Source organism: Pteropus vampyrus, unplaced genomic scaffold, assembly GCF_000151845.1.
Source record: "Pteropus vampyrus isolate Shadow unplaced genomic scaffold, Pvam_2.0 Scaffold48, whole genome shotgun sequence".
Lineage (NCBI taxonomy): Eukaryota > Metazoa > Chordata > Mammalia > Chiroptera > Pteropodidae > Pteropus > Pteropus vampyrus.
The window spans coordinates 2,209,835-2,222,973 of record NW_011888829.1 but is presented as its reverse complement, the minus strand read 5'-3'; the positions used below and the strand labels follow the sequence as shown (position 1 = coordinate 2,222,973).

Below are 13,139 nucleotides of genomic sequence, written 5' to 3'. Positions count from 1 at the left end.
AAAAAAAAAAAATCACCTAGAAACAAGAAAATAGCTGATGCCACCCTCTAGTGGCAAAACGCAGCAACAGAATCTCCAACAAAAATTCATTAAATTTGCAGATGATGAAATGTATGTAATTTTTCTGCCCCAAAGAATTTCTTTATAAAACTAGGATGCATCTTATAAATATGGTCACGAATGGTATCACCCATTTCAGTCCTGACAGAAACAAAAACGTAAGGTATCTCCAGGACAGAGGAAATAGCAAACATAAAGGCTATTTATAAAATGCCAAAGTAAACAACGAAATTCTGCACCAGAACTATATGCAATTACTCAAATCATGTTCTAAAACTATGAAATTAAGCTGAAGCCTTTTTTGAGCTAATCATTCAGTACTTTTAATAGTCCTACCACAAGCTGATAGGAACGCAAACAAACCTCTGCATTGTGTTTATCTGCAGAATACACTGACAAATAGCAACTAAACAAATAATCATGTCACTGTTTATTTTGTATGAGTTAGGAAAACAGTCCCAGAATCCTTAGTATCAGTCAGGCTCTGCATGACTTCAAATCTACCCAGCTAATGGGTTGTTGTTGTTGTTTTTTTCATTAACTCAGCAGGCGTTTGCTGTTTTAATCTCAAACTTGAACGAGATTCTAAAGGAAACTCTTTTCTTCTTCCCATAGGCTAGCACTGTTTTCCTTTGATGATATCCTGGCTCTCACAATCCAGAGTCCAGCCACTGACTTACACGCTGTTTTTGGGGTCACAGTAGGCCTTCTCAATATTCTCCATGGGCTGGAGGTCCACCCAGGTGCTGGCATTTAACATCTGCCACCGGTATGGTAGGACGAAGTGGACTTTGTTGCAGTCGTCTACAAAGACAGAGAGGAGGTCTGAGGGTCTGTTGAGTGGAGGTTCCAACTAGTTCAACCAAGTTCACTGCCGACTTTCCCCATCAAGGCCTGCCTTTTGCACCCTGCCAGACCTTATGCAAGCACATTTCCCATCTACACCTTTGCTCATGCTGGCTGCTGCCTGAATTGCCTCATACCTATGTCTCTGAGTTCCTTTATTATCAATGGAGACTCATCAGAAAACAAAAGATTCCCACTCCCCAAAAAGCCCCTTTGCCCACATGTAAATTTGAGGTCGTTATAAATTCAAAGTTACCTTCTCTGTACCAAAGTGGATATATGCAGACAAAATGCTCCCCAGCACAGGCCACTGCTGTCTTTCCTTGAAGCTTCGCCTACTATTTGCCTCTTCCAGCAAGATTCCCTCACTCATCTCCCTCTGTTCTGATCTGACTTATATTCTGTATTCCCTTAGCCAGCACTCAGTATCGTTTGTGCTTTTTAATTTATGTATTTACTTATTTTATGCAGTTTTCTCATTTGTGGAAGTTCTGATACCCTACAGTAATTACGTATCATTGAAGAACAGCTTATATCAAGCTTATATCATTGTTTAGCTTATATTTCCCTTGCAGGACTGGCGTAGAGCTGGGCATGCCAAAGATAGCTAGTAAAAGAATGCTTGCTGAATAACGAATTAATGTTATAAGCTTGTAATACAGGAATACAGAAAACAGTTGTTTTTCACAACTTTCATTATGTTATGTTTAAATTGTTTCGAAATGTCCACAAGGTATGTGAGTATTTTAAAACAAAAAGAGGCAGGTTTAGACATTACAGGGAACTCATAGAATGAAACTGCCTGAGATTTGGCTGATTCAAAAGTATATAACAATTCCTTATAGTTCGTACCACACACCCATTAGAATGGCTGCTATTAAAAAAAAAGAAAAGAAAAGAATGGGTGTTGCTGAGGATGTAGAGAGACTGGAACCCTTGTGCATTGCTGGTGAAAAATAAAATGGTGCAGCTGCTATGAAAAACAGTGTGGCAGTTCCTCAAAAAAATTAAACATAGAATTACCATATAATCCAGCAATTCCACTTCTGGATATATACCCAAAAGAATTTAAAGCAAAATCTCAAACAGATATTTGTACGCCCATGTTAATAGTACCATTTTTCCCAATAGCCAAAAGGTAGAAGCAATCCAAGTGGCCATCAACAGATGGATAAATATAGTGTGGAATATACATACGACGGAATATGATTCCACCTTAAAACGGAAAGAAATTTTCACACAAGCTATAACATGAATGAACTTTGAGGACATTATGCTAAGTGAAATAAGCCCATTGCACAAAAACAAATATTGTGTGATTCCACACATATGACAGACCTAAAATAGTCATATTTATAGAAACAGAAACTAGAATGATGGCCACCAGGGGCTAGAAAAGGGGAAAATGAGGGGCTATTGTTTAATGGGTACAGAGTTTCAGCTCTGCAAGATAAAAAGATCTTGATATGAGTATAATTAACACTAACTGAACTGTACACTTAAAAATGATTAAGATGGGGAGGAATCTATGTTATATATATTTTACCACAATTAAAAAAACACAAAATTTTAAGTTAAAGACTTTTGATTGAGAGAACACAGGGCAGAATCCTCCCCTTCAGACATAAGGCAAATGAGTCTCAGATCACTAAAGTGATCAAGTGAATGAAATCAGACACAATGCCCAGGCCTGGGACAGAGATATAAAGGTGAGAAAGTGGTATAAGAGTGAGAGTACAGCAATTTGTCCCCAGCGTAGTCCCATGGGAATCATTTCTATAGGAAGCCTGGTGAGACGGGACAGTGACCAGGTGTGGCTCCGCAACTAGGAGGACACACAGATCATGTAGAGCACAGGTCTCTTCAGTGCAAGAGTTCGGAAGGAATGCAAACAGCCTCGAGTCCAGAAGAGAGACAATGCCTAAAGGACAGGAAATGAACTTTGAAAATGTGTCTGCTAGGATACCTTTGTGATTTGGATTTGTTTGTCAGCTTGCTTTTAGTATATGAAAAGATGGGTCCCTGATTAAGTCTATTTCACCTAAAACTGAATTGCAAAAGGAGAAAGTATACTATCACGCAGTGGTGAAGAACACAGGTGGGCTGGGTGGTGTAGGGACAAAACCCAATTGTGTTACTTGGGTATGTGAGGTCTTAACATCTCAATTCTTCCGCCTTCCATAACTGTAAAATGGGTTAAAGACAGAACCTACTTCTAAGGTTGATATGAAGTTTAAAGAAGATGCACGTAAGGCTCTTAGTATTGTGCCTGATATATAGCAAATGCTCAGAAATGTTGGCTATATTACTATTAATAAAGTTTCTGCTTCCAGAAAGACCTTAAGTTACTCACTAAGTAGACACCCCTTATTCAGATGGTCAAGACAAATTTCCTTTGAGTCATGATCATCCATTCCGGAAGATGCGGTACTCGCAGCATCAGATACGGAATCTATAAAACAAAAGAGGATGCATGTACGCCAATCTTAATGTTTAAACTCCAAATCAAGATCCCTGGTCTCACAATGGGAAAGAATGTCTAAAATGTTCAAGAAAATTCCTACCATTCATGTGTTGCTCATGAGAACCTAGACAGCCCTCCATAAATGCAAACGTGAACATTAGGATCACATGGGAGTTACATGTATTTCTTAAACCATTGTCAAGCTATTCCTGTTCTCGATAAACGTAGCAGTTGATTCCATACTGTTCTACTGGTTGGTCTCTCCATCTTCTATGTCAGTCACTTCACCAGTTCCTCCCCTTAACGAACCCTCTAACTCTATGCCCTTTAATAACCGCTGGAGCCCATCCAAAGAGCACCAGCCACAGCCGCTCTCCCGCAGACACAAGACAGGGGGCCCTTTTGTCCTTTACTGACTTACTCAGAGCACAGTCTGGGGTCCGTCGTGTGAGCTCGCCGGCAGAGCTAAGGGGCATTTGATCAGAGTTCAGACCACGGGCCTCACAGGCTGCAGCTCTGTTGCTCGGGGAAGGTATAGAAAGCAGCGCCTTGGGCAGAGCGCTGACTTGCGTGGGGGGCGTGGGCTCCGCAGGTGTGGGCAGGACCTGGGTTCTCGGCTTCTGGCTTCCAGAGTGTAACTCGTCTTGGTCCCCTCTGACTGCCGATGTGAAGCCAAACCCGACGACACCAGTGTTGGTCACATCGGTAGTTTCGTACAGAACTTTACTAGAGCCGTTTCGTGCGTTGTGGACAGACTGACCCATCCAAAACATCTTCTCCCTGTCTTTGCTGTTACCGAACGCCACTCCCGCTTCATCGCCGTCGGGGAGTTGGCTGCCGGTCTGGAGATTGGTGTGAGCGGCTGCGGCCTCCTGATTCCTCGGTAACGATCTCTCTCTCTCCCTCGTGGCTGCGGTTTTGTAATGTGACGATCTCGCGGAAGTGCTATCTGTGCCCAGTCCATTAAAATCACCATCGAAAAGCGGAACGTGCTGGGCGTCGTGCTTCCCACTCCTGCCCTCGACGTTCGGGTGGCCCGAGGAGCGCAGGCCCGCGCCCTGTGCCACCGTCGCGGTCGCGGTCGCGGTCGCGGACGCGGTGTCGGGTGTGCGCGGAGCAGCGAGCCGCGAGCGCGAGGCGGCGGGACTCGCCGGAAACACACTCTCTCTGCTGGGGCCTTGGCCGTTGAGCCAGGTGGCGGGGCCCTTCCGCCAGGGGGCCGCCGCGAAGTCGGAAGGCAGCTGAGTGCCGCCCTGACTGCCGTAAAAGAAGCCCTCGGGGCTGCCATTCTCTGAGAACGCGTGGTCTGCCCCCGCCCGGCCCGGCGCTCCGACCTCGGCAGCCGGGGACGAGGAGGCTGCGGAGGGCTGGGGGCCACCTTGGCTTCCCAGACGCAGGAACTTGTGGGTGAGGTCTTCCACAGCGTCCAGGGGCGACCTGCGGCCGCTTTGATCTGGACTGGACGTGCCGGACCTGTCCGCAGAGCTTGAGGCGGATGGAAGAAACTCTAAACTACCCCGGTAGAATCGATCTTTACTCTTGCTTCGACCTCCATGCGCCCTGTCTCGGCGCTGTGAGGGAGGAGCTAGGAAAGGAAGGAAACAATGAAAATCAGAGCTGACGTAATTGAGGTCTCACCACCACTGTTCCTCCTAGCTTTTCCAGGTTTGCGACCCATGTTCTCTCAAATTACATGTCTTAATATGGTGTCTAAAAACCCTGAGAAGGGTGATCGTGGCGATGAAGGAATCCCGCCATTCTACCAGCACAGAAGAAAACACCATCCCACAAACCGGGAGAACCCTGGCTCTTCTCAGCCTCTCTCCTGGGGCTCAGAGGTAGCCCCCGAGCAGCAGACTCTCAGGTGGGGCTGTCCACCATCCGCTGGTTCAAGTCACCTCACCACTGTGGTGAAGGGAGAGGCAGACTAGTGCAAATCAGCGAGGATTTTCCAAAAATCATCTAGATTTTGCCCATGTTGTGATGTAGCTGTCCTTAACAAGTAAGGATTCACAAACTTAAAACAAACCAAAAAAAAAAAAAAAAAACTTTTAAACTACAGTCTAAAGGTCTAATTTCATTTAAACCAGAAAATCTTCCCAAGTTCTTCCCCTACAAATGCCCAAACTTAAGTGAGCGATATTAAAAAGAGCTGGCCTCTCTCTAGAAGCTTGATGAGTCACACTCCCCAGGAAGCAGTGAGTGAGCACATGTTTTTGTGAGTGTGTGTGAAGTGTGTGCATGTGATACACACGAGCGTGAGGTTTATATGTGCATGTAGGATGTGCATGTGTAGCATACATGTGTGCAGGGAGTATGAGTGTGTGAGACAGGTACAGTCATGTGTGATATAGCTGGTATGAGTGTATTCATAGGTAGGATACGCGTGTGTGGTGGGTGCAGTGTGTGTGACTTGTACTATTACGGAAAAAGGAAGAAAAGTCCTGTCTTCCAAACCCAGGAGGCAGCAGGATATAGTAAAAGCAAACCTCCTCCTGTCAGCAAAATAATTAAGTAGATTAACTACAAGTGACAGTAAAGATCTCTCACACACAGTAAATTCATATTAGGAAAGTACATCAAAAACTATCCCTGTTTTTGTACCCCCAAGGAAAGAGCATCGTAGTATGAGAGAGAAAACACTAGATGTGGAGTCAGAACACATGAGTTCTGGTGCTGTCTACTGGTGTGAGGCCTTGAAAACATTACTTTTATGTATTCATAGTATTATCCTTCACTCTTCGAAAAATGATTTAAGGCTACTTGCAATAAAAGTCCCTTAAAATTTCCAAGACTGATTTCCTTGCCCATTAAGTGATAATATACCTGCCTTTCTTCATGGTTTTACTATAAGGAACAATGACAAGATATTTTAGGTATTTTAGGTGAAAGTCCCTTGTCAACTATAAAGCAATCCTCAAATATAAGGAGGTGTAATTGTTTATACCTCTTACAGAATCTTAGAATTATATATTCTATTTACTTACAAAATTCACCTCTTCTACATTCATCTCATAAAGACATTTAAAATTGTAAGTGTTCGTACTAGTAAAAATATAAAAATGCTTAAGAAATAGTACTGTTCACTTCATACCCATTATGGCTATTATCCTCAAAACAGAAAATGACAAGTGTTGGCAAGGAGGTAGAGATAACAGAATCCTTGTGCATTGCTGGTGGGAAAGTAAAATAGTGCAGCCACTGTGGAAAATGGTATGAAATTTCCTTAAAAAATTAAGTGTGGAATTACCACGTGACCCAGCAATTCAACTTCTGAACATGTACACAAAAGAATTGAAAGTAGAGTTTCAAAGAGGTGTTTGTACACCGTGTTCACAGCAGCATAATTCACAATAGCCAAAAGGTAGAAGCAATCCAAGTGCCCATCAACAGATGGGCAAACACAATGTGGCACATACATACAATAGAATATTATTCAGCCTTAAAAGGAAGGAAATTCCTACACAGGCAACAACATAAATGAACTTTGAGGACATTATGCAAAGTGAATTAAGCCAGTCACAAAAAGAAAAATGCTGTATGATTCCACTTCTATGAGTAACCCAGAGTAGTCAATTCAGAGAAACAGAAACTAAAATGGTGATTAACCAGAGCTAGGGGGAGGAAGAAATGGGGCATTATTGTTTAATGAGGAGAGAGTTTCAATTTTGCAAGATGAAAGAGTCCTGGAGATTGGTTGCATAACAATGTGAATATACGTAATGCCACTGAACACTTAACAACTGTGAAGATAATAAATTTTAGGATAAGAGTATTTTTACCAACAATTAAAAAAATTATATATATATATACACATATACATATATATATATACATACATACACATACACATACATATATTCTTTTTTGAAAAGAAAGGAAATTCTGACACGCTATAACATGGATTAGATGAACCTCAAAGACATTATGCCAAGTGAAATAAGCCAGGCACAAAACGGCAAATTCTGTATGATTCCACTTCTATAAGGTTCCTAGAGTAATCGAATTCATAGAGACAGAAACGAAAGTGATGGTTGCTGAGGGCCGAGGGGAGGAGAGAATGGGGTTATTGTTTAATGGGTATAGAATTTCAGTTTGGGAAGATGACAGAGTTGTGGAGATGGAAGAATGTGGTGCTTGCACAACATGGTAACGTACTTAATGCCACTGAATTGTCTTAAAAATGGTTAAAACAGTCAATTTTATATTTTACCACAATTTAGAAAATAAAAATAAAAATTTTAAAGAAACAGTACTGAGGACAATAAATTAAATTGTATGTAGTTTTACATTAATGCTAAATTTCCTGTATTATTGTATTGTGGTTATGTGAGAGATTGGCCTGGTTTCGAGGTGGTACACACATATTTACGTTTGCAGCTTCCTGATGACTGACATCGTACGTCAAATGCTTTAACCACAGAAATGTATGTGTGTGTATCTATGTGGACATGTGCAGGGAGAAAGTGCTAAAACAATTGTGACAAAGTGTTAACAGCTGATGAATCTAAAAAATTTTATATATTTTTTTTCATTAGGAAAATGCTGTATCAACTAGCTTTTAAAGAAATGATAAACATTTTTAAAAACCTGGTGGGGGGAATACTGCTTAGCACGAGATTCAAATCACATAATCACATATACACTGTGATTACAATTATGTAAAGATTGTGGACAAGGTCTGAAATGGAAAATGGAGTTTTACATGGTGAGGTAGAGTGAGCCTCAGTAAAGTTATTTCCTCAGGATTTCTGTTTATTTCTGTCAATCCTATTAATAAAAAAGTAGGACGAGCACTTACCTCTCAACCCGTAGGGTTTCCTGAGGTTGTGCTTGTTGTTGCAGATGTCCTGAATGTTCTGGACCACTTCTGGGCTCAGTCCGTATTCCCTCATGATTGCCAGTACCTTTCTGTCCATCAGGTTATGGGACCGGATGCAGTTGGCGTAACCGCAGTTCCCTTGGGTGAAGTGCTCACAGATGTGAAGCCTTTCACACGGTGACTGCTGGTTACAAATCTGCCTTCGACCTTCTCCCTTATAATTTTTGCATATCTACAGAAGAGAAAGAATAGCGAGAGATAAAACACCTTTCTGTACTGGCCACATATTCACTAAGGAAAGTTTAAATATCCAAAAATTTCTGAAGCAAGTAGAGATACACCAAAGGAAAACAGTGCATGTGTATTTTACAATCTTTGATGAACTGTGTTCAAGTGATCATTTATTTGAGACAGAAGAGGTAACTGAAAGTAACTGAAAGAAACATGAATTTGATAACCCTTTGGAAGAATCAAAATAAGGTGGCCAGCTACAGATAGGATAGGACCAAACAGGACCCAAAGTGAGCCCTACATTATAAGGGTACCCCAAAGAGGAAGGACCACCTTTGGACATCATTCTACTATTGCAGGGACAAGGTCTTACCTGCAACTGCGGAAAATCCAGATGCTAGTCTCTGCTAGGCAGAACATGGTCAAGACTCTCCAAAGGGTAACCAAAGAAGACAATTTTTATATTTCCATGTAAATGTATATGTATCTACATATCTAACTCTACAGAGATGAGATGTAGTTCTTACCAAAAGGAGGGCAGAAGAAATATTACCACTGAGGCCAGACCATGTAATGCAGGACTAGAAGATGTTATCTTAAGTCTGCAGCCCTGGAACCACCTCACCTGAATTACTTACTTACTCCCAGCCTCTGTTTCCTTTGCTGTAAAGGAGACAAATATTTGCTCTGTCTACCTAAGCCATTGTTGAGCAGATGAAATATTAAAATATGTGAACGTGTTATGCAAAATATAAAATGCGATGCGAATGTTTGAATCGCTAACCTGAAGAACTTTAAAGATCAAAACATTTGCAAGCTGTTTCAATAGACTGAACAAACTAGATCAACATGGTTCACTGTGATTTATCTGTGCAGTCTCCCAGTCTGTGATCTGAACCCTTAGGCAAAGACATAGATTCAGACTCTAGCAACTTCTACAACCTGATTCAAATAGATATCATTGCTATAGAGCCTATTATCCAGATTCTGATTCTAGACCAGCATTTGTCAAAGTGTGGCCTTGGACCAGGAGCATCAGCTCTACTTGGAAACTTATTAGAAATGCAAACCCCATATCTACAGAATCAGAACCACCAGAGGTGGGGCTCAGCAATTTGTGTTTTAACAAACCCTCTAGGTAACTCTAATGCACAATAAAGCTAGAGAACAAGGGTCCTAGAGGCTCTAGCATAAAAAGAGCAATTAGCAACTTCACAAATGATGCTTTGATTGACATTCCTATTACCGTACTGATGTTTAAGTAAGAATGCTCCCAGCCTTAATTAGACCAGCAAATGAAAGCATTTCTCCCTTTAATAAGCATATTTCAACTTTACAAGTGTGTATATATATATATATATATATATATATATATATATATATTTTACAAGTATATATATATATATATTAGAAATTCTATATAAAGTATACATATATATTAGAATTTCTAATATATATATTAGAAATTCAGGCTTGTCTGATGCTTTTTGTTCTCCCAGTGAAAAAGTGTGAACGATTTTAGTGTTTTAGGGCAGCGAATGTGTTTGTCCACTGCTGCCTCCACTTGCAGGCATTTCTAAGTGTAGCTGAACAAATGAAAACAAACTAATAAAGGGAGACACAGAAGAATTAAATGCCTTGTCCAAGATCACACAGATAGTTAGCGGCAGAGCCCAGACTCTGAGATGGAGCATCCTTGGAAGAAACATCCTCAACCAACTATTCTTGGAAGTAGCTGAGCCTAGCTGATCCCCTCCTGCTAAAACCCTACAAAAATATTCTGCTCTAATGCCCCAAATTAAAACACTCCTTTAGAGACTTTTCTTGCCCAGCATTTTCGAGGAGACACATGCTCATGATGCTCTGGTCAATTTTCCATGACAGGAAGACCTCTAGGTCAGGAAACAGTGCAGTCTCCCAGTCTGTGATCTTAACCCTGACAAGTGGTAAACGGCAATTAAGTTATTAGCTAAAAATAAACTTCAGACATGAACCTCCCCACCTACTAATCATAGGTACTGAATTCTTAAAAAGGAAAGGGAGCCTCAGGTGACACTGCCCCCTTGTTTTGAAGATAGAAGGATGACGAGAGCATTCCCCTATGAGGATCCTTACAGTGCTTTTGTCCATGGGCTCTCTGGGATCCCTCCACAACAGCACTTTCTACTAGGTTCTTAGGCTGACCTCGTCCCTAGATAAGGAAGAGTGGCCACTCCCCTTGCTCTGTAGGGATTTGATATAAAAATTCCTAGGTGATTCTGAGGAACTAAGCAGAGATTGGACCTGATAACTGACGTTTCCAAACCTCCAAGTTTAAAGCTAGGGTGGTCCACAGGTCAACGCTCTTCTCAAATGTCATAACAAGTCTTCATCTCATCATTCCTTCACATAAAAGGGAAAGGAGAGGATGCCTCTTTTTGTCAACAGGACCTTTAACGAGGTTGGTGCGTAGGGCATTTTTCTCCATGGGAACTAGGCTGGCACGTAGGCCAAGGGCCATAGATATCCCAAAACAAGACCTCTAAACCTTGGGCTCCTGGAAACAGAAAGAGACAAATCCAAATACCTAGATGAAAGAATACATGGGGTGGGGAGAGGATATGAGATATATTTTCCTCCTTCTCCCTCTCCCTAAACAAATCTTTATTGAGTACCCTGCATTCCTCTCTCTCCTGAGCTCAGTGGTCAGCCCCAGATCACCCGTCATGTCATAAGTTTTTTTTTAAGTCTTCAGGAAAACACACTGAGCTTAGAGTCAAAAAGTGTTTAACCCTCCAGAGGTCCCCAATAGCTATCTTGTCATATATAAAAACACGACTAAATTTCAACCCTGCTTAAGTTTTCTCCATCCCTTCCACCCGCTCCACTTGGGTCTTCCATTATGTTTCTGTACCTCTCTTTCAGTATGAGGCTAACTTCTCTACTCCAAAGATTTTTCTCTGGTTAGGCACCATTCTTTAAACAACAGTCTCTAATTTTCAAGTCAATATTACCGTATGGATAGAAGGTTAATCATCCACCACTGTCCCCATCTTCTAGTAATAGAAGCTCCCAAATTTTAGCTGGACACTTGGTTATCTAGTCAGAAACTACATTTCCCCGTCTCCCATCCAGCTAAGTGTGACCATGTGATAAGGTCTGGCCAATGAGATGAAAGCAGATGCGCTGAGTACAATGTCCAGGTGGCACCTTTTAAAAAGGAAATACTTGCTTTCTACTGGCCCCACCTGCCTACATATAGGCAAGACCAAAAGTCGACAAATATTTTTCTGTGAAGGACCAATAATAAATATTTTAGGCTTTGCAGGCCATTCAGTCTCTGTCACAACTACTCAATTCACCTCTGTATATAGAAAGCAGTAATAGACAATATGTAAATGAATGGGTGTGGCTGTGTTCTAACAGAACTTTATTTATAAAGAGAAATGGCAGGCCAGATTTGGACTATGGGCTGGAATTTGATGACTCCTGATCGAGACTATTAAGTGATAGAGAAATAAAATTATATTTTATTTGAATCACTACATTTTGGGGTCTCTTTGTTACAACAGCTTGGCCTGTACCCTAAACCAATAGGCCCTCAATTCCAAACTTCAATTCGAAGTCCACCTGTTCCAGAAGGCCACCCTGGTGTGAAGCATCAATTAGTCCACTGCATCTTCAGATCACATTTGCTCACACAAGGTTCCCTAGCAACCTAGCAGAGGAGGCATTCCAGATTCAAATTCTTACAATATTTCAAGTAGGAAGGAAATTGCTGGAGATTCTTAGGTCACCTGTTGGTGTGGCGACCTGCAGAGCCCTGATGTTGACTATGAGTTCTCCCCTGCTCCTGCTCCTACTCCAATACATCCGTGACACAACACTGCCAACTATATTCTTCCTGCTTGTTAAACCAAGGAATTGTAACTTACCTCAGGCAGAAAAAAAGGGTCACTCTGGACAAGAAGCACTGTTAATTCTTCTTTATTCAGTCCAGAGAGCTCATGCTGTTTTAGGATTTTGAAATTCTCTTCCGAGAGAACATCGTGAGAATATTTGCATAAATTCCTAGAAGAAAATGACAATTGTCAGTGTTTCCAATTCACAGAAGTAAAGAAAAAGAAATCATCTAGGGAACTTTTAGCCATTGAAGATCAATGCCCTTATCTTTTGATAACTAATACAGATTGGTCCAGCTTACAGTATACACTTCAAAAATATAAATTGATGAAACATCTAGATGAGAGTATGTATATTTTTTCACAAATTATAAACATCTATAAGTTATTACAATACTTCTTTAAACAGTATCTCATCTAGTATACATTAATAATGTGAGAAGAGGAAAAAAAACTAGCAAAGAAACTGAAACCAATTTATTAGAAATGACTGTCCATTGAGAGACAAAGAATGATTAGGGTAACATACTGACAATGAAGTCCGTGGGAAAACAGAATTCTGTTTATCAAACATTTCAATTACATGAAATTGTTCACAGCTTTGTCTCTTCTACATCTTACATACCAATGTAAACTTGATTTGTGACTACAAAGGAATGGAACAAGCTCTTAACTGTATACTTCAAACCACTCTAGGAAAAAAAGATAAAAATCCCCTTCGTTTTAAGGCCTTGATGATTTAGGTCAACAGTGTCCAACTGAACTTTCTATGATGGTGAAATGGTTCTGTCATCTGACCTTTCCGAGATGTAAGCCCTATATGGCTACGGAAATA

General features: G+C 41.1%; 1 protein-coding gene across 2 annotated transcripts in view; it reads right to left on the bottom strand.

The window, feature by feature from the left end:
* The window catches only part of ZC3HAV1 (zinc finger CCCH-type containing, antiviral 1), a 55,019-nt gene that overhangs the window by 20,825 nt on the left and 21,055 nt on the right, over positions 1-13,139 (bottom strand). For both annotated transcript variants that reach the window (XM_023530288.1, XM_011359496.2), the window contains exons 2-6: positions 12,338-12,473; positions 8,172-8,424; positions 3,792-4,955; positions 3,260-3,358; positions 741-864 (exon numbers count right to left, since the gene is read on the bottom strand). In XM_023530288.1, the coding sequence (XP_023386056.1) occupies positions 741-864; positions 3,260-3,358; positions 3,792-4,955; positions 8,172-8,424; positions 12,338-12,473 (1,776 nt within the window). The remainder of the gene's footprint in view (positions 1-740; positions 865-3,259; positions 3,359-3,791; positions 4,956-8,171; positions 8,425-12,337; positions 12,474-13,139) is intronic.